This window comes from Somniosus microcephalus, unplaced genomic scaffold (assembly GCF_052327205.1).
Source record: "Somniosus microcephalus isolate GS21.2 unplaced genomic scaffold, FLI_Smic_1.0 unresolved_chr3, whole genome shotgun sequence".
Taxonomy (NCBI): Eukaryota; Metazoa; Chordata; class Chondrichthyes; order Squaliformes; family Somniosidae; genus Somniosus; species Somniosus microcephalus.
Window position 1 is genome coordinate 72,815,099 of NW_028225181.1, and position 19,094 is coordinate 72,834,192.

At 50.8% G+C, this 19,094-nt stretch overlaps 3 protein-coding genes and 1 pseudogene across 3 annotated transcripts in view; 2 read left to right on the forward strand and 2 right to left on the reverse strand.

Annotated features, from left to right (window-relative positions):
- LOC147091996 (uncharacterized) overlaps positions 1 to 7,336 on the forward strand; it is a gene marked incomplete at its 5' end in the record, with an annotated part of 14,635 nt that extends 7,299 nt beyond the window's left edge. The window contains one exon of the mRNA XM_085976656.1: positions 7,322 to 7,336. Within this exon, the coding sequence (XP_085832782.1) occupies positions 7,322 to 7,336 (15 nt within the window). The remainder of the gene's footprint in view (positions 1 to 7,321) is intronic.
- Positions 7,337 to 7,348: 12 nt separating this feature from the next.
- LOC147091997 (uncharacterized) lies at positions 7,349 to 8,008 on the reverse strand. The gene has a single exon (XM_085976657.1). It carries the CDS (start codon positions 8,006 to 8,008, stop codon positions 7,349 to 7,351), a length of 660 nt encoding a protein of 219 aa, XP_085832783.1.
- Positions 8,009 to 9,326: 1,318 nt separating this feature from the next.
- On the reverse strand, positions 9,327 to 9,829 carry LOC147091998 (histone H2B type 1-A-like; annotated as a pseudogene).
- Positions 9,830 to 18,782: 8,953 nt separating this feature from the next.
- On the forward strand, positions 18,783 to 19,094 carry LOC147091999 (histone H4-like). The gene has a single exon (XM_085976977.1). It carries the CDS (start codon positions 18,783 to 18,785, stop codon positions 19,092 to 19,094), a length of 312 nt encoding a protein of 103 aa, XP_085833103.1.

Below are 19,094 nucleotides of genomic sequence, written 5' to 3' on the forward strand. Positions count from 1 at the left end.
CTCCCAATCTCTTTCCTCAGACTCCCAACCATCTTCATCTCTCTCAGACTCCCAATCTCTCTCTCTCTCACACTCCCAATCTCTCTCTCTCACACTCCAATCTCTCTCTTCTCTCACACTCCCAATCTCTCTCTCTCTCACACTCCCAATCACTCTCTCTCTCACACTCCCAATCTCTCTCTCTCACACTCCCAATCTCTCTCTCTCACCCACTCCCCAATCTCTCTCTCACACTCCCAATCTCTCTCTCTCTGCACTCCCAATCTCTCTCTCTCTCACACTCCCAATCTCTCTCTCACACTCCCAATCTCTCTCTCTCACTCACTCCCAATCTCTCTCTTCACACCCACCTCTCCTCTCACACTCTCCCATATCACTCTCCACACACACTCCAATCTCTCTCTCACACACTCCCAATCTCTCTCTCTCACACACTCCCAATCTCTCTCTCTCACACTCCCAATCTCTCTCTCTCAAACACTCCCAATCTCTCTCTCTCTCACTCTCCATTCTCTCTCACACTCCCAGTCTCTCTCTCTCACACACTCCCAATCTCTCTCTCTCACACACCCATCTCTCTCCTCCATCTCTCTCCATCCTCTCTCTCTCTCACACTCCCAATCTCTCTTCTCACCACTCCCAATCTCTCTCTCTCTCACACACTCCCAATCTCTCTCTCTCACACTCCCAATCTCTCTCTCACACACTCCAATCTCTCTCTCTCACACACTCCCAATCTCTCTCTCTCTCTCACTCCCAATCTCTCTCTCTCACACTCCAATCTCTCTCTCACACTCCCAGTCTCTCTCTCTCACACTCCCATCTCGCTCTCTCACACACACCCAATCTCTCTCTCTCACACTCCCAATCTCTCTCTCTCACACACTCCCAATCTCTCTCTCTCACACACTCCCAATCTCTCTCTCTCTCACACTCCCAATCTCTCTCTCTCTCACACTCCCAATCTCTCTCTCTCACACACCCAATCTCTCTCTCTCACACTCCCAGTCTCTCTCTCTCTCTCACATTCCCAATCTCTCTCTCTCACACTCCCAATCTCTCTCTCTCACACTCCCAATCTCTCTCTCACTCCCAATCTCTCTCTCTCTCTCACTGCCAATCTCTCTCACACTCCCAATCTCTCTCTCTCTCACTCCCAATCTCTCTCTCTCTCACTCCCAATCTCTCTCTCTCTCACTCCCAATCTCTCTCACACTCCCAAACTCTCTCTCTCTCACACTCCCAATCTCTCTCTCCTTCCCTCTCTCTCTCTCTCTCTCCTTCCCTCTCTCTGTCTCTCTCTCCTTCCCTCTCTTTCTCCTTCCCTCTCTCTCCTTCCCTCTCTCTCTCCTTCCATCTCTCTCTCCTTCCATCTCTCACTCTCTCCTTCCCCCTCTCTCTCTCTCTCTCCTTCCCCCCCTCTCTCTCTCTCCTTCCCTCTCTCTCTCTCTCCTTCCCTCTCTCTCTCCTTCCCTCTCTCTCATTCCCTCTCTCTCTCTCTCCTTCCCTCTCTCTCTTCCCCCCAGTCGCTCCCTCTCTCTCTTCCAACAACAACATGCCCTCGAGAAAGCCTCGGCACCGCCGGGCTCCCCCAGCTAGTCTATTATAAAGGATGCAATAACTGGGCACTTAGAAACTAATAGTAAGATTGAGCAGAGTCTTCATGGATTTATGAAAGGCAAATACTGTTTATCAAACCTATTGGAGTTCTTTGAGGATGTAACTAATGGAGTAGACAAACGGGAACCAGTAGATTTGTTGTATCTGGATTTTGAGAAGGCCGTCGATAAGGTCCCACACAGAGGTTGGTGAACAAAATTAGTGCACATTGAATTGGGCGTAATATACTAGCATGGATTGAGAATTGGTTAACAGACAGAAAACAGAGTAGGGATAAAAGGGTCTTTGACAGGATGACAGGCTGTGACTAGTGGGGTACTGCAAGGATCGGTGCTTGGGCCCCAGCTATTCACAATCTATATGAATGATTTGGATGAGGGGATTAAATGTAACATTTCCAAATTTGCTGATGATACAAAGCCAGGTGGCAGTGTCAGTTGTGAATAGGATGTGAAGAGGATTCCAGGGGATATCGGCAGGCTCAGTGCATGGGTGGGAACATGGCAGATGGAATATAACGTGGATAAATGTGAATCTATCCACTTTGATAGAAAAAAACAGAAAGGCAGAGTATTTGGCAGTGGGGAAAATGCTAGAATCCATTAGAAAAGATGTAATGGCAGTGCACTTGGAAAACAGTGACAGGATCAGACAAAGTCAACATGGATTTACAAAAGGTTAAACATGCTTGACTAATCTACTGTAATTTTTTGAGGAGGTAACTGGTAGAAGAGGTAAGGGAGAACCAGTGGATGTGGTGTATTTGGACTTTCAGAAGGCTTTTGATAAGTTCCCGCATAAGAGATTAGCGTGTAAAGTTAAAGCACATGGGATTGGGGGCAAGGTACTGGCTTGGATAGAGAACTGGTTGGCAGACAGAAAGCAAAGAGTTGGCATAAACGGGTCTTTTTCCGAGTGGCAGGCACTGACTAGTGGGGTACAACAGGGATCGGTGATAGGACCCCAGCTCATCACAATATATATATATAAATTATCTAGACGAGGGAACTAGATGTAATGGCCTAGAAATTCATTGACGCCACTTTTGGGGCGCTAAAGTGGGGCGTCCGCTAAAGTTTGCATCCGCCCCCAAATCTAGGCCACTTCTCCGATATTCATTAGCTTCGCCCTACTAGTTCGGGCGAGCGCTAAAACTGCTGTTGGACGCCTCTCTTTGGGCGCTAAGCCGGAGGTGGTGATCGATAGCGCCGAGGCCGGGCGCAGCGCAGGTGCGGCCATCTCGTGACTGACAGCAGACACCCTGGCGCCGGCCAGCTCTTAAGGGGGAAGGGTCGACTGTGTCTGCTGCCACGCCCTGGATAGTGGAGCCCTCCAGCTAGGCCTGAACACTGCTGCTGGACCCAAATAGCGCCTGAAGACATGGAGAAGGCCCGTGAACGTGCGCAGCGCTTCTCAGAGTGTGATCTGAGTGTGCTGCTTGCTGCTGTGGAGAAGAGGCACCATGTTTTGTACCCGGACAATGGCAAGAAGGCGACGGTCCTCGTCTACAGGAGAGCCTGGATGCATGTCACCAGCAAGCTGTCAGTCAACAGCGAGGTCCCCAGGACTGGTGCCCAATGCCGCAAAAAGTTAAATGACCTCACACGCATTGTCAGGGTGAGTACCCTTTCCAATGACCTCCTCATCCTTGCATGTGCACCTCACATTATGGGCAAAGGGACCTGAAAGCTCTAATGGGCAGCCTTCATCCAGCAGCTATGGCACAGCCATGAGCATCAATTGCACATTCTGCACTGAACACACTGGCCAAGCTATTCCACCATGGGAGGCATTGCACACCAGATCATGGTGACACACTGGCCAGGCTATTCCACCATGGGAGGCAGTGCACACCAGATCATGGCAACACACTGGCCAGGCTATTCCACCATGGGAGGCAGTGCACACAAGATCACGGCGACACACTGTACTTAGAGGCCGTCCTTTCTCTTGCAGGCCAAGCTGGCGAATAATCGCAAGAGCCGGACTGTGACCGGGGGAGGACGACCCCATATCCAGCCACTCACCGACCTGCAACATCGCATGGAGCACCTCATGGGTGGCCGGGTGATTGGGCCCGTTGCATGTGGAGATACCGACCCTGTTCTGGGCAGCAATGGTAAGGACATCACCTTTTGTACCTCTCTCGTCCCACTTGCGCATCAGATATACATCCTTTGCCACTGTCCAACCAATGCAGTGAATGCCACCACTCATGCATCCCGCACTGACGCCCTCTCCTCACTCTAAAGCTACTCTTGTGCCTTCCTGCTTTCAGATGGTCAAGAGGAGGTCCCTCAACTTGCCAGTGACAGACCCTCCGAGGAGGAGCAGGAGGAGGAGCAAGAGGAAGGCGGCCCATCAGGGGAACCCTCAGCCGTGGCCACCCAGGCCAATGTAGGGGACACGTCTTCCCTGGAGGGCAGCGTGGCGGAAGTGTCGAAGGGGAGGGGAGCTCCTGGGACCTGTGTGCTGCAGAAAGGCAGCAGGGGGGTGGAAGCTCGGCGGCCTTCTCCCCAGAGGGGGGATGCGTCAGAGGGGAGTCCAATTGCTGGGCCCAGCGGCCTCCAGCAACGCAGGAAGGGTCGGCCAGCTCGGTGGCCTGCTCCCCAGAGGGAGAGTCCGGCCTCCAGTCAGGAGATGCTCTTCGCCGAGGAGATGGAACGCCTCGAAGACTTGTCCGCGGACTCGGAGCACCGGCACACGGAGCTCATGGCGGCAGTGGCACGGTTGCCTGAGTCCATCGATTCCCTCTCTCGGAGTGTGGCCGAGTTCGGGCCCTTAGAGGCCACCAGTCGGGTGGAATACCGGGCAGATCTGTCAGCGACTGGCCAGGTGATTAGTGGTGCCGTCCAGTCACTGGCTGCTCTGCTGCGGTCAGTGAACAGGTCAACACGGGCACTCACTGCTGCCACACTCGCTGTGTCAGCCAGGCATCACCAGGGCACACGGCGCGCTGCAGCAGCACATCGGTCTGTCCCTCGGCAGATTGGTGCGCATGCTGCAGTGCTGGCCCAGGCGAGTGCCAGTGTCTCAGGCGACCAGCGAGCACCTGCCATCCGCCAGCTTGCCGCCATTCCTCCAGCCGCCACTGCCACTCCCCCAGTGGAGCTGCCAGGAGCTGCTGCAGTGACTGATGCTGGCCAGCCACAGCTGCAGCAATCAACAGCTGGCCGCTCGACGGCCAGACCTCGACTAGGCCGACCCCCAAGGGCATCTGCCGCCATGACATGTGCCCCTCAGGAGCCTGCCCCCAGCCTTGCAGCAGCCAATGGCCTTACTTTGAGGTGGAGCAGCAGGGCGGGCAGGGGCCACCCAAAGATGGCCAAGGCATCGCCCTAGCGGGCCAAATAGTCGAATGTGTGGCCGTTTGTGTTTGTTTCTTGAGGCCGAGAATTGGATGTTTGTTTTTTGAAGGCCGATGATGTGATGTTTGTTTTGGACGAAGGCCGAGAATGACGGCCATTTTAGTTGCCCTATTTTGTTAATCCTCCCCAGGTTGTGGGAGCGAGTAATGTGTTTGAGTGTTTTTTGGGGGTTTCATCTGTTTTTGGTTTTCTTGTGGGAAGGGCCCAGAGTTTGTACAATAAAGCATTTTATTTATTCACATTGTCCATGTTTGATCTTTGAAGTGTTTGTTGCCTTAACCGGCTGAGGGCTTGCGGAGCAGCTGCAATCATGTTCTATCATTAGCACAAGCCATTCCCTGACAGGGGGCCTAGAAGTGACGTTCAATAAGCCACCGACGGGCGGCCCTTGGACCTTGTGCGCCCCTCCTGGGCTGGTACTCCTCGTCCTCATCATCCTCATGCTCCTCCTGCTCCTCCTCCTGAGGTGGTGGTCCAACGTGAGGTGGCAGTGCCTGAGTCCTGCGGATAGCCAGGTTGTGCAGCATGCAGCAAACGACGACGAATTGGGAGACTCGATCCTGCGAATACTGGAGGGCTCCCCCGGAGCGATCGAGACAGCGGAACCGTTGCTTGAGCACGCCGATTGTTTGTTCTATGAGGTTCCTCGTCGCTTGATGGCTCTCGTTGTATGCCTCTTCAGCGGGGGTCGTGGGCGCGCGGAGCGGGGTCATGAGCCAGGTACACAAAGGATAGCCTTTGTCCCCGATAAGCCATCCTCTTGGGGGAGGCTGTGCCTGGAACATGTCAGCCACAGTTGTCTGTCGCAGGATAAAGGCATCGTGGCTGCTGCCTGGAAAGCGGGCATTGACAGCTAGGATGCGCTGCCTGTGGTCACACACCAGCTGTACATTGAGGGAATGGTAGCCCTTCCGGTTGCGGTACTCCTTGGCATGCTCAAGAGGTGCCCGCAAAGCCACATGCGTGCAGTCAATGGCGCCCTGCACCATGGGGAAGCCCGCTATTCTTGCAAACCCCACTGCACGCTGCTGCTGCTTGTCCAGGGTCATGGGGAAGGAGATGAATTGATGTCTCCTTCTGAAAAGGGCTTCGGTCACCTGGCGGATGCAGCAATGCACGGCGAACTGGGAGATGTTAGCGATGTCCCCAGTAGCGGATTGGAAGGAGCCGGAGGCATAGAAGTTGAGAGCCACTGTCACCTTCACTGCCACCGACAGAGACGTCCTGCGCATCAGCTGTGGCTGCAGATCTCTCTGAAGCAGCCGGCAGATGTCTGCAACCACCTCCCTTTGGAATCGCAGCCTCCTAACACACATCGCGGCAGACATGGTCAGATAGCAGGTCTGCTGGCGGTATACCCTGCGTGGGTAAGGCCTCAGTTGGTGACGCCAGTTGCCCCCTCTGTGTCTAGCCAGGGCTGCCACTCTCTCACGGCATCTGTAAGCCCTTCTGGCATAAGGCTGAAATTCAGCGTTGCCACCCAATGCAGCCCCCATTATATGCTGGCAAACACTGAGCTCTGAATGAAGGCAAAGATAATTGGTAAGCTCTGGCCTGAGCCTAAAATACCTGTCCAAGTGTTGGTCCAAACCAGTAAACTCTCCTTCTTGGTCTCTGTCCAAAAAACCGTTGCACAAGAGTGAATGCTGCAAAATGGCTGGCCTTTATACTGCTGGGTAAGTGCCCTTTAATTAGCGCTCCCCCCGGCCCAGCTGGCCTGTGTACCGTTCCACTTCACAGTCGCTCGGGACGCCCGGCGCACAATGGGCCGGCGCGAGTGAAGTTCCGGTTTGGGGTGCACAAAGGGCGTTGCACTATTAAATGACGTCATGATCTGCGCGCGCAGCAGGGCACGCGCTAAGACTTTGCGCCGGCGCTAAATGTGTCCTGAAGTTGAGGAGAGGCGCAGATCACGCTGCGCCCGGGTGATAAGCGCCTAGTGCTCGAGATCTACTCCCCCTAAGGCGCTAACGGCTGGCACGCCCAACTAATTTCTAGGCCCTGGTCTTCCGATTCTCCCGCCCTACAATCTATCACAGCTCTGCTGCTGTCAATTTAACCACCTTTAAAATAGGAGTTAAAAACCAATATTGGTTCGTATGTTATATTATTTCTGGCAGGTATACTTCAGGCATTCAAACTCAATCGAAGTTTTAATAATTTCCAGTATTGTAATGGGGAAATAATTGGTTTTCTATTTTTCAATAAGGATGATTTTGGTCATATACCATCGGGTCAATTGCAATGTTCCTTTTTTTCACACACCCAACCCTCCGGTCCGGCTCTTTGTGAATGTTTTTTGTGGCTCTGAAAAGAGCCGTTTGATATTGAAGGTATTCATCCTCTGATTGGTCTCCCCTTTAGGAGCTGTCCTCTTGCTCTGAGCAAACTTGGCTTTCTTTCTCCGAAAGGGAGGTCTCCTCCTGAGCGAGGGTTTGGTCCGCTTCCTGCTCCGGTTGTTTGGCCAGCTTGCTCGGCTTTGCACGCTGGCGTTTGCCTTTCCCTTCGGCCCTGGCCGCCTTCCTCCCCTTGGGTTTGCGGGCGGTGGCCCTCCTCGCCCCCTTCCTGGCGGCGCCCTGTTTCTTGGTCTTCCTGGGCAAGCCCCTGCTCCTGGGCGCCGCTTTCCTGTCCGCACCTTGCTTCATCCTCCTCCTCCTCCTCCTCCTCCTTTCCCTGGCGGCGGCGGCGGACTCCCTCTTGGGTTTCTCCTCCTCCTCCCGGTCGCCCCACCTCTTGCTGAGCCTCAAGGAGCCCGAGGCGTCGGTGCCGGTGGGCTGCAGCAGTGAGCCTTTGGTCACCAGGCTCCGGGCCGCCTGGTGGACCCGCCAGTTGTTTCTGGCCACGTCGTAGCCGCGGCCCGAGAGGACCTTCTTGAGAGCCGAGAGCCCGAGCCCCCGGCACTCCTTGGTGGACGCCACCACCTCCAGGATCTGCTGGGACACGGTGGCGCCGGGTCTCCTGGCCAGGAGCGCAGTCCTGGTCTTCATCCTGGTGTTCCTGGCAGGGAGAGTGTCGGCCATGGCTTGGGCTGGGACCTGTTCTCTCTCTCTCTCTCTATCTGAGTGTGTGTTGGGGGATGAAGAGTTTCCAGCAGCCGGCGCTATTTCACCAGGCGAACCGGACGCTGCAGAGCCAAAGGTCTCATCTCCTGAAAAATGCCCACCAACAAAACACAAAACAAAGTCGCCTTCTTTCCAAAGCGTGTATCACCTCAGAGCGATTATATATCCCCAGAGACATTCTCTCTCACTCTTTACGGAGGTCACTGACCATCATCAAAGACCCTACCCACCCCAGCCACAGGTCTGTTCGCCCTCCTGCCATCCGGGAGACGCTACAGATGCATTCGCACCCGAACGACCAGACTTAGGAACAGCTTCTTTCCCAGGGCTGTCATCCTACTAAACTCTGCTAATAAACTCTAAAGCCTGCACATCTGCCAATGCACTTTATTATGTTTATGTTTATGTATTACAAGCCAAATGAATGTTGAATGTTAAATGTCTTAATCTAAATGTACACTCTCGGGAGCCGCAAGCCTACATTTCGTTGTACTGCACTTGTACACTAACAATGACAATAAAGTTGATTATTATTATTATTAAGTTCTTCTGAATCTTATGCTTTTTTCATGTATCTTTAGCTCAACTCTCTGTAAAGACTTGAGCGTCTCTTCATCTCTTTCCCCCGTGAAGCGTCTTGGAATGTGTTTCGACCTTAAATGTCATTTGTAAATGCGAGTTGTGCAGATTTCTTGATCTGGGAAAATGTGTCCGTCTTATCTCCTACTCCAAGTCGCGGTCTCAATGATTTCTTGTCTCCAAGTTCTCCCCTTCCCTGTACAAAACAAAGGTCTTCCTAAACCGAAATGTGGCGTCACTGAACATTAATGCTTGAGCTACCTCCTATTTTACCCGCTTTTTTCCACAATATTGGCGGTCCGGCAACATTGATCTTCGCTGTACTCCTGGGTTTCAATATCAAGAGTAAATTCTTCAACTGGCAGGGAAGAACCTTGGTTTCAACCGAAATCCTTGTTCTCGGAGTTATTGAGCGCCGATTGCCCCCTTCCCCGTGAATTCCCCAATCTCTTCAGGGACTTATAATCAAAAGTAAGAAATGCGAATTAAAACAGCTTTCATAAATAGAACGCACCACATGTAGATGGATGAACCGGACGATTAATTTAGCAATTCATTGCATTAACATACAGCCTAACAGAAGTATTTGTTCAGGGGTCTCGGTTTTGTTTTATAGCTCCGTTTTAAGGCTTTGTGAAGTGGCTCTTAAAAGAGCCGTTTGGTGATTTAATTGCAGGTTTTATTTTGGATGGGGGACTCTACTTGGAGCTGGTGTATTTGGTGACCGCCTTGGTCCCCTCCGAGACGGCGTGCTTGGCCAGTTCCCCGTGCAGCAGGAGGCGGACGGCGGTCTGGATCTCCCGGCCGGGAGGAGATGGTCTGGTGTTTGGTGTAATGGATCAGGCGGGAGGCCTCGCAGGCGATGCGCTCGAAGATGTCGGTGAGGAACGAGTTGATGACACTCATGGCCTTGGAGGAGATGCCGGTGTCGGGGTGGACCTGCTTCAGCACCTTGTAGATGTAGATGCTGTAACTCTGCTTCCTGCTCCTCCTGTGCTTCCTGTCCCCTCTCCTGGTCATTTTCATGGCGGTTTTCTTGGAGCCCTTCTTGGAGACGGCGCCCTTGGCACCGGCTGTGGTGGAACTGGTGGAAACAGCAGCAGCAGTCGGCATGGCAAGCCCTTCAATTCCTTCTCCACCTCGACTGGTTAATAAAAACACAAAGCAACATCGAAATGCAGCCCGCAACCCCTCCTTTATATACACTGCTTTATGCTAATGACGGATGCCAAATTGTCTATTCCAATTGGCTGATCCTTGACACACCACATGCTCATTCTGCACAAATCACAGTCACCAATCAAGTTTTTTTTGTCAGCAGCCGCTGCCATGCAAGGAATGGGGAAACCTTAATTTGCTGGAGCAAAATCCCGAAGCTATATATATATATAAAAAAATCTCATACTCTCATGTGACACGTCCACAGTAAATGTCTTATGTGAAATACATTCATTCGAGCCACAACAATTCTGGAACTCCCCATAATATACAAATTAGACAGGTCCCAGAAACTACAAAAGAGATTGTCTAAGAAAAAAATATATGCGCTTAATCGCTTCTGTTTAAGAAAGGCCACTGCAATATTAGTTATTTACTAAAACCCTTATGGCATAGTACACAAATGCTAAACCTGAGGCAATTTATTTGGTATTTTAAAAGATTCTCGGGATGTAGGCATCGCTGGCAAGGCCAGCTTGTATTGCCCATCCCTAATCGCCCTTGAGAAGGAGGTGGTGAGCCGCCTCCTTGAACCGCTGCAGTCCGTGTGGTGAAGGTACTCCCACAGTGCTGTTAGGGAGGGCGTTCCAGGATTTTGACCCAGCAACGATGAAGGATTGGCCGATATATTTCTAAGTCAGGATGATGTGTGACTTGGAGGGGAACTTGGAGGTGGTGGTGTTCCCATGCGCCTGCCGCCCTTGTACTTCTAGGTGGAAGAGGTCGCGGGTCTGGGAGGTGCTGCCGAAGAAGCCTTGGCGAGTTGCTGCAGTGCATCTTGTCGATGGTCCACACTGGAGAGTATTCCATCACACTCCTGACTTGTGCCTTGTAGATGGTGGAAAGGCTTGGAGTCAGGAAGTGAGACACTCACTGCAGAATACGCTGGAAACATGAGGTAAAGTAGGGCGACATGGATGATCGTATGGAGCAGAAACACCAACACAATTCCAACTCTTAATCCAATGAATACCAATCATTTCTGTGACTATTTTTTCTCCAACTCATTCTAGTCTGCAAGATGCTTCACGGCGACTGCAGCTGGTTGCAAAGTCTCCCCAGAGCTGGAGGACAACCGCCAGGATCATTCGAAGATTCTCGGGTTTATCGGCCGCAGCAATGATTTAAAAATAAAGATATTTATTGTATAATTCTGGAACAACCTCTTTCATCTGAAGGGTGTGGTGGCTCTGAAAAGAGCCTGTTGTTTTGGTTCACACGGGTAGTATTTCTGTTTTGGGTTTTCAGTCTTGGCCGCCGCCCGTGGGGCTGCTGCCGCCTTCTGGTCTTGGCAGCTCCCGGGCTTCCTGCCCCTGGAGGGGACCTGGGGCCCCCGACGGCTCCCGGGTCGCCCGGCGGGCCTCGCCCCCTGGCGGACCCCGCCCGCCCTCTTCTCGGCCTTTCTTCGGCGGCAGCAGCAGCAGGATCGCCGCCCCCCGGCCTCCTTCCTCCTCCGCCCCCTGGGCTTGTTCTTGCCGGCCGGCCGCACCAGCGAGGCCTCGGTCACCAGGCTCCGCACCGCCTGCTTCACCCACCAGTTGATGCGCGGCATGTCGTAGCCGGCGGCCGACAGCGCCTGCTTGACGGCGGCCAGCGACAGGCCACCGCCTGCAGGATGTGGCCCGACACCGTGGGCCCGCCCGCCGGCCGCGCCTTGGGCTGGGCTCCTCCTCGTCCTGGCCTTGCGGCCTCGGGCCGGGCCTTTGGTCTGGTCGCCCAAAACCATTTTATTTTTTCGCTCACTCAGCGCCTCCCCCCCTCCTCCGGCTGCTCCGCGCTCCTCGCCGCGCCGAGTCCAGCTGCCGATCGGCGGCGGCGGCCGCGCCTTTTGTAAGCTCAAGGCGGACCGTCCAGAGGCAACTCCTCCACCGGGATCCGGCGCGTGGCCGAGCGCCGCCTGCGACTCTTTCTGTGTGAGTGCGAGCGTGAAAAGATTTGGTTGCATTCTTCAAACCTTCAACCCCTCCCTCTCCCGAGGTGGGTGCATCCCATTTTGTTGCATTCCTCAAACCCAGAACCCCTTCCTCTCCCGAGGCGGGTGCATCCCATTTTGTTGCATTCCTCAAACCCAGAACCCCTTCCTCTCCCGAGGCGGGTGCATCCAATTTGGTTGAATTCTTCAAACCGTCAACTCCCCGAGGCAGGTGCATCCATAACATTAACCATGCGAACTAAACTTTGAATTCAGGCTTGCCTTACACCGATTACTCCCCCTGGAGATGGAGCACGCAGTGTCTGCTGGCACGCTTGAGGCATTCCGCGACCGGTGGGCGCCGCGGGGACTGGAGTGCATTATCAATTTGGACAACCACATTTTAATTTGATTTGTTATGGTTTATTTAAAGTTTGATTAATTTACAGATAATTTGTCTTTTGGTCCAATCAAAAAGAGTACACCGATGACTCCCCCTGGAGATGGAGCACGCGGTGTCCGCCGGCATGCTTGAGTATTTCCGCGACTGGTGGGCACCGCGGGGAATGGAGTGCATCATCAACCCGGACAACACAATTTTAATTTGATTTGTTTAAGTTTCATTTGAAGTTTGTTTAATTTACAGTCAAATTTGATTCTGGTCCAAACAAAAGAGTACACCGATTACTCCCCCTGGAGATGGAGCACGCGGTGTCCGCCGGCACGCTTGAGTACTTCCGCGACCGGTGGGCATCGGGGGGACTGGAGTGCATCATCAACCCGGACAACCAAATTTTAATTTAATTTGTTAAGTTTTATTTAAAGTTGTATTAATTTACAGACATTTTGTTTAAGTACCCAATCAGAAGAGTACACCGATTACTCCTCAGATAACGAAGCAGTCCCTGCCCGCCTGCAGCAAGACCTGGACAACATTCAGGATTGGGCTGATAATTGACAAGTGCCAGACAATGACCAGCTCCAACAAGAGAGAGAGCCTAGCCACCTCCCCTTGACATGCAATGGGACTGCATTCTTCAAACCTACAGCCCAACACCCACCTCCCCTCAATGGGCAGGTGCATCAAATTTGGTTGCATTCTTCAGACTTTCAATACCCCCCTCCCCCTCCCTGTGCGGGTGCATCCGATCTGGTTGCGCTCTTCAAACTTTGAATTCGGGCTTGTCTTACACCAATTACTCCTCAGGCAATGAAGCAGTCCTTGCCCGCATGCAGGGAAACCTGGACAGCATTCAGGCTTCGGCTGATAAGTGGCTAGTAACATTCGCAACTCACAAGTTTCAGGCAATGACCATTTCCAACAAGAGAGAGTCTAGCCACCTCCCCTTGACATTCAACGAGATTATCATCACGTCACAGTTCAAGAAGGCAGCTCAAGGGCAATTAGGGATGGGCAATAAATGCCGGCCTTATCAGTGACGCCCACATCCCATGAATGAATAATAAAAAAAGATTGAACCATATTTTAAAACACGTCACAACAGAATTAAACAGCCTATTACTCAGCATACAGCAAACAAAGTCTATTTAACAAACTACAGGAAACATAACTCATGACCGAAACTACAGCAAAGTCTCCCGATAATAATGTGTTTATTTCTCCAATGAAATGCCGTGAGTGGAGGATAGTTCCATAATAGAAATGATATGCTTAAAATTAATCCCAGTCATTTACAGCTGTGTGCTCTCCAGGCATGATTGATGCAGGTATTTCTAAATCATCTCCATTCTGCCTGGTGCTTGAAATATCACTATATGCAGTCATGTGAAAATCGTGTTTCCTACATTACAACAGCGACTGCACTTCAAAATACTTCATTGGCTGTACAGCGCTTTGAGACATCCTGAGGTGGTGAAAGGTGCTGAGGACGGTGTCAGGGATGCTTAAGTCCACTCCAACTGAACTTGCTCCCGGTGCAGTCCCACATTGCCCCACCTGCCATTCACCACGATGCCACCGTGCTCCATGAGATGGAAGAAATCATGAGCAACGTTGACCTTCCCATTCACAAAGACTGGATAAACCCACCACGAAGGCGCTGAAAGTTGCACCGGCCATTCTGGGAAACAGCAGCCACTTTTGATGCAGCTGGTAACGACCCACTATCCAGATGGACAGATTCGTGGGATGCATGCAACATAAAGAACCGACACCTCATCGCTGACTCAACAGCAGAGGCCCCTGGCTTTGACCTCGCTCAAAGACAGCGGAGAGCGCTGAACCCAATCCGCACAGGACATGGACGCTGCGGCCAGCCGCTCCACAAGTGGAAGATGAGGGACGACCCGATGTGCGACTGTGGCCATGAGTCCCAGACCATGGAACACATCACACATGCCCACTAAAGATCTGTTGTGGGAGGCACCTCATTTCTCTGCTCGGCATCTCAGGAGGCCATCGGATGGACGGCCAAACTAGACATCCCATCATAAGCTTTACCCATCAGACCAAAGTAGTAGTAATGCAAGTCTTTCTTTGTTTCTTTTTCCAGCAACAATTTGTTTTGTTATTAATGCAAAAGGACTTTTATATCGGTGGACAACTGAGGCCATACTAAGACCAGAGGCAGAGACCGAGATCTGGTTCAATGGTCAATATAGAATCTACAGCACAGAAACAGACCATTTGGCCCAACTGCTCGATGCCAATGTTTATACTGCACACAAACCTCCTACCACTTGAATTGCCCCTTCCCACACTAGCCCTCTATTCTGCACTGTACTACAGTGTCAGCTGTGGCTCAGTGGGCAGCACACTCGCCTCTGAGTCAGAAGGTTGTGGGTTCATAGTCCCACTCCAGAGACTTGAGCACATAAAACTAGGCTTGCAGTGCTGAGGGAGTGCGGCACTGTCGGAGGTGCCGTCTTTCAGATGAGACGTTAAAACCAAGGTCCCGTCTGCCCTCTTAGGTGGATGTAAAAGATCCCATGGCACTATTTCGAAGCAGAGCAGGGGAAGTTCTCTCTGGTGTCCTGGCCAATGCATATCCCTCAGCCATCATAACAAAAACAGATTATCTGGTCATTATCACGTTGCTGTTTGTGGGAGCTTGCTGTAGGCAAATTGGCTGCCACATTACAACAGTGACGACACTCCAAAAGTACTTCATTGGCTGTAAAGTGCTTTGAGATGTCCGGTGGTCATGAAAGGTGCTATATAAATGCAAGTCTTTCCTTCTTTAGTCCCTTCTCCCTCATGTATGCATCAAGCCTCACCTTAAATGCACCAGTGCTCTCTGCTTCAACCATTCCATGTGGCAGCCAGTTCCACATTCTCACCACTCTCTGTGTCAAAATAATCCTCCTGAATTCCTTATTTGATCTGTTAGTGGCTCTCTTATGTTTAAGCCCACTTGTTCTGGACCCACAAGTGGAAACAATTTCTCCACATCCACCCCATATAATCCCTTCCTAATTTGAAAGACCTTGATCGGGTCTCCTCGTAGTCATCACTTCTCCGGAGAAAAGAACCCCAGCCTGCTGATAGTTCCCGTGCTCTCGATTCTGGAAACATTCTTGTAAGTCTTTCCTGCAGTTTTCCCAATGCTTCAGTATCCTTTTTGTAATATGGATACAAGAACAGTACACAGTACTCCAGTGGTGGTCTAACCAAGGTTCTATATAAATTGGCATCTCTGCTTTTTTATTCAATTTCTCCAGCAATGAACCTCAGTAATTTATTTGTACTCTTTATGACCTTATCAAGGTGTGTTACTTCGGTTAGCAATTTATGTACTGTATCTGTATTCCCAGGAATAAGTGGCCTCCTTATTCCACTTACCAAAATGAACCACCTCACACTTAGCTACAGTGAATTTCATTTGCCATTTTTCTGCCCATTCTGCAAGCCTGTTTATATCTTCCTGTGTTTTGGTGCAGCTCCCCACATTATTAGCTCTACCCCCCCCCCCCAACCTCACCCCAATTTGGTATCAAATTGATCGATTTTTGTTAGGCAAAGTTATTAAGGGTCACGGGAACAAGGTTGGTAGAGGGGGTTGAGATACAGATCAGCCATGATCTCATTGAATGGTGGAACAGGCTCGAGGGGCTGAATGGCCGCCTCCTGTTCCTATATGCCAATCAGCAAATTTCGACTCTAGATCTCCGATTTCTGAGTCTAAATCATTTATATATATATATCTATAAGGTGAACAACGGTGGTCCCTGTAGGACACCACTTCCCATTTTCTGCCAGTCCATGAAACGTCCATTAACTTCTATCCTGTTTTATAGCCATCTTTGCTAAAATCACCAAAGTTTAGAACGTAAAGGAGACTGGGGAAATTGTCCAATTTTGCATTTTTAGATTCATTATAGATTTTCATGACTACATAAGACCAGGTTAAAATTTGGTCACAAACCAGTACAATGGAAGGATATGCTTTTTGTTCCAATTCTGCAATTGGAGCTTTTGCCCTGCCAAGCAATACACCTAGGCACTGAAGAAAGCAACCTGGCCTGTTTGTCCAGTTCTCCCCAGGCTGAAGGTGCACGGCAGCCTTGATCTCCCTGGACGGAATGGTTGAGTGCTCGGTATAACAGGCCTAACGAAAAGCCTTGTTTGTGACAAGTTAAAAAAAACATGTGATTAAGTAAAGAAAGACTTGCATTTGTATAGCGCCTTTCATGACCTCAGGATGTCCCAAAACTCTTTGCAGCTAATGAAATACTTTTGAAGTGTAGGTACTGTTGCAGTGTAGGAAATGCAGCAGCCAATTTGCGCACAGCAAGCTCCCACAAATGGGCAATGTGATAAAGACCAGGTAATCTGTTTTTGTTATGTTGATTGAGGGATAAATATTGGCCAGGACACCGGGGATAACTCTCCTGCTCTTGTTCGAAATCGTCCCCCTTGGGATCTATTTACATCCACCCGAGAGAGCAGACAGGGCCTCGGTTTAACGTCTCATCTGAAAGACTGCACCTCCGACAGTGCAGCGCTCCCTCAGCACTGCACTGGAGTGTCAGCCTAGATTGTGTGCTGATGTTTCTGGAGTGGGGACTCTGAACCCCACAACCTTCTGATTCAAGAGGCAAGGGTGCTACCCACTGAGCCACAGCTGAAAGCAGGTCCCTCTCACAAATCACCCCTGCCCTTGCTGACCTACTTTGGCTCCTGGCTCCCTAACACCTCCAATTTAAAAGAAAATGAATGTTGTATATTAATGCAAGAGGCTTTCAAAACAATAAAAATAAATTCAAGATTCCCATGGATTTGGAAGAAATTTCTAACTTAGGAGTGAACCTGCTTTGTTAGTTCATAAATGTCATAAGGCTCAGTCTGGGGGTTGAATCTGGTGAGGCTTCCTGTTATAGAAGTCATCCAATTTTCACTACATTAATTCATCGGAACGAAAATCGGGCGGTTTATTTAACGGGCGGCCGATCCGCAACATCCGTTTTACACCTGAGCACTAAGGTGAAAATCTACCCCCTGGGTTTCTCCCCTTACTCTCCATCACGAATATCACCTACTTCCACCCCTGTGGCATCGCCTGCCTCCGCCCCTGCCTCAGACCATTTGCTGCTGAAAGTTGCATCCATGCCTTTGTTGCCCCCAGGCACGGCTATTCCAATGCTCTCCTGGGCAGCCTCCCTTCCTTCATCCTCAGCAAACTTCAGCTTATCCAAGACTCTGCTGCCCGTATCCTATCCCGCACCAGGTCCCGCTCACAAATCAGCCCTGCTCTTGTCGGCCTACTTTGGCTCCTGGTTCTCTACCACTTCCAATTTCACAGGAAAGAAAGGAATATGCTGCATATTAACTTAAGAGGTGCACAAAACAACAACAATGTAGTAAAACATCCCAAGGCGCTTCACAGGAGTGATTATCAAGCAAAATTTAACAGCGAGCCACATAAGGAGAGATGAGGGTGGATGACCAAAAGCTTGGTCAAAGAGGGAGGTTTTAGGAGTGTCTTAAAGGAGGAAAGAGAGGTCGAGAGACGGAGAGGTTTGGGGAAACAATGGAAAACAATTACTGAGAAATAGACCAGAAAATATTAATGTTGCATCCATAGACCTTCCTATCTAGCAAAGATTGATTAGTATTGTAAACCATAGTAATCACATGCAATTGGAAATATGGGGAGATGGAGTAACATTTCCATTAGGAATGATTCCTAGTAGTCTTGTCTGTATATTGGCAAGTGGCTGTTTATTCTGTCATTTGCTCTTCTGATTAATTTTTGTGCTGGTAAAGCTTCTGATGAACAACACACATACAGTGGCCCTTGCATTCTGAAACCCCTGGAGCTACTTTCTAAAGCAAAGGTTTCACCTCAGATCACAATTGGGATTTCACTGATTGCTGGTAGGTGCTCAAGTCTGAGGGTCAGGAGGACTCGGAGAGTAGCCATCTCCCAGTCATTATTAGATTAAACCTTTGTGCTTATCAGTGATTACAACACTCTGTGAAAGAGGTGTCTAGGCTGCCTTCATCCAGGTTGCATCTAACTGAAGGCATCTCCCCACCCCCACCCTCCACCCCTGTTAACTTGTGAAAACCCGGGTGAACTGGAAACACCCCACAAAGGCGGAGGGGAGGGGGTTAGCAGTGGTACAATGGAAAAGTCATCTGCTGGAAGGACCGAAACATGTAATGGGAGATAAAAACTGGGAAGGACTTCAATAAAGCACAGCTGAAGGAGACAAAACTGTGTCCAAAACAAGGTCTGGCACAAGGAAGATCGATTCTATTTCTCTCTCTCTCTCTCCACAGGTGCTGCCCAACCTGCTGCGTATATTCCGTGCAGTTTCTGTTTTTATTTCAGGTTTGACAGCATTCGCAGTATTTTGCTTATCTCCGCCACGGGTGCAGTTCAATATCGGCTACTTGAGAAGGAACCGGGAGTCCTCATTTTCATCCTGACTCCGCCCATTTATGGGTTTCCAACCATGTCCGCCAGCATTGTATAAAAGGAGTGTGCGGCGCCGAAAACTCTTATTCCCAATTCAATTACTGGGGTTGTTTCTTTTGCAATAGATTAAGTTTCAGTTATGACCGGCAGAGGGAAAGGGGGTAAGGGGCTGGGGAAAGGCGGAGTCAAGCGGCACAGCAAAGTCCTTCGTGACAACATCCAGGGCATCACCAAGCCCGCCATCCACCGCCTGGCTCGGCGAGGCGGCGTCAAGCGTATCTCTGGTCTCATCTACGAAGAGACCCGGGGTGTGCTGAAGGTCTTCCTGGAGAACATCATCAGAGACTCGGTCACCTACACAGAACACGCGAAGCGCAGGACGGTCACTGCCCTGGACGTGGTGTATGCGCTGAAACACCAGGGGCAGACACTCTATGGATTCGGCGGTTGA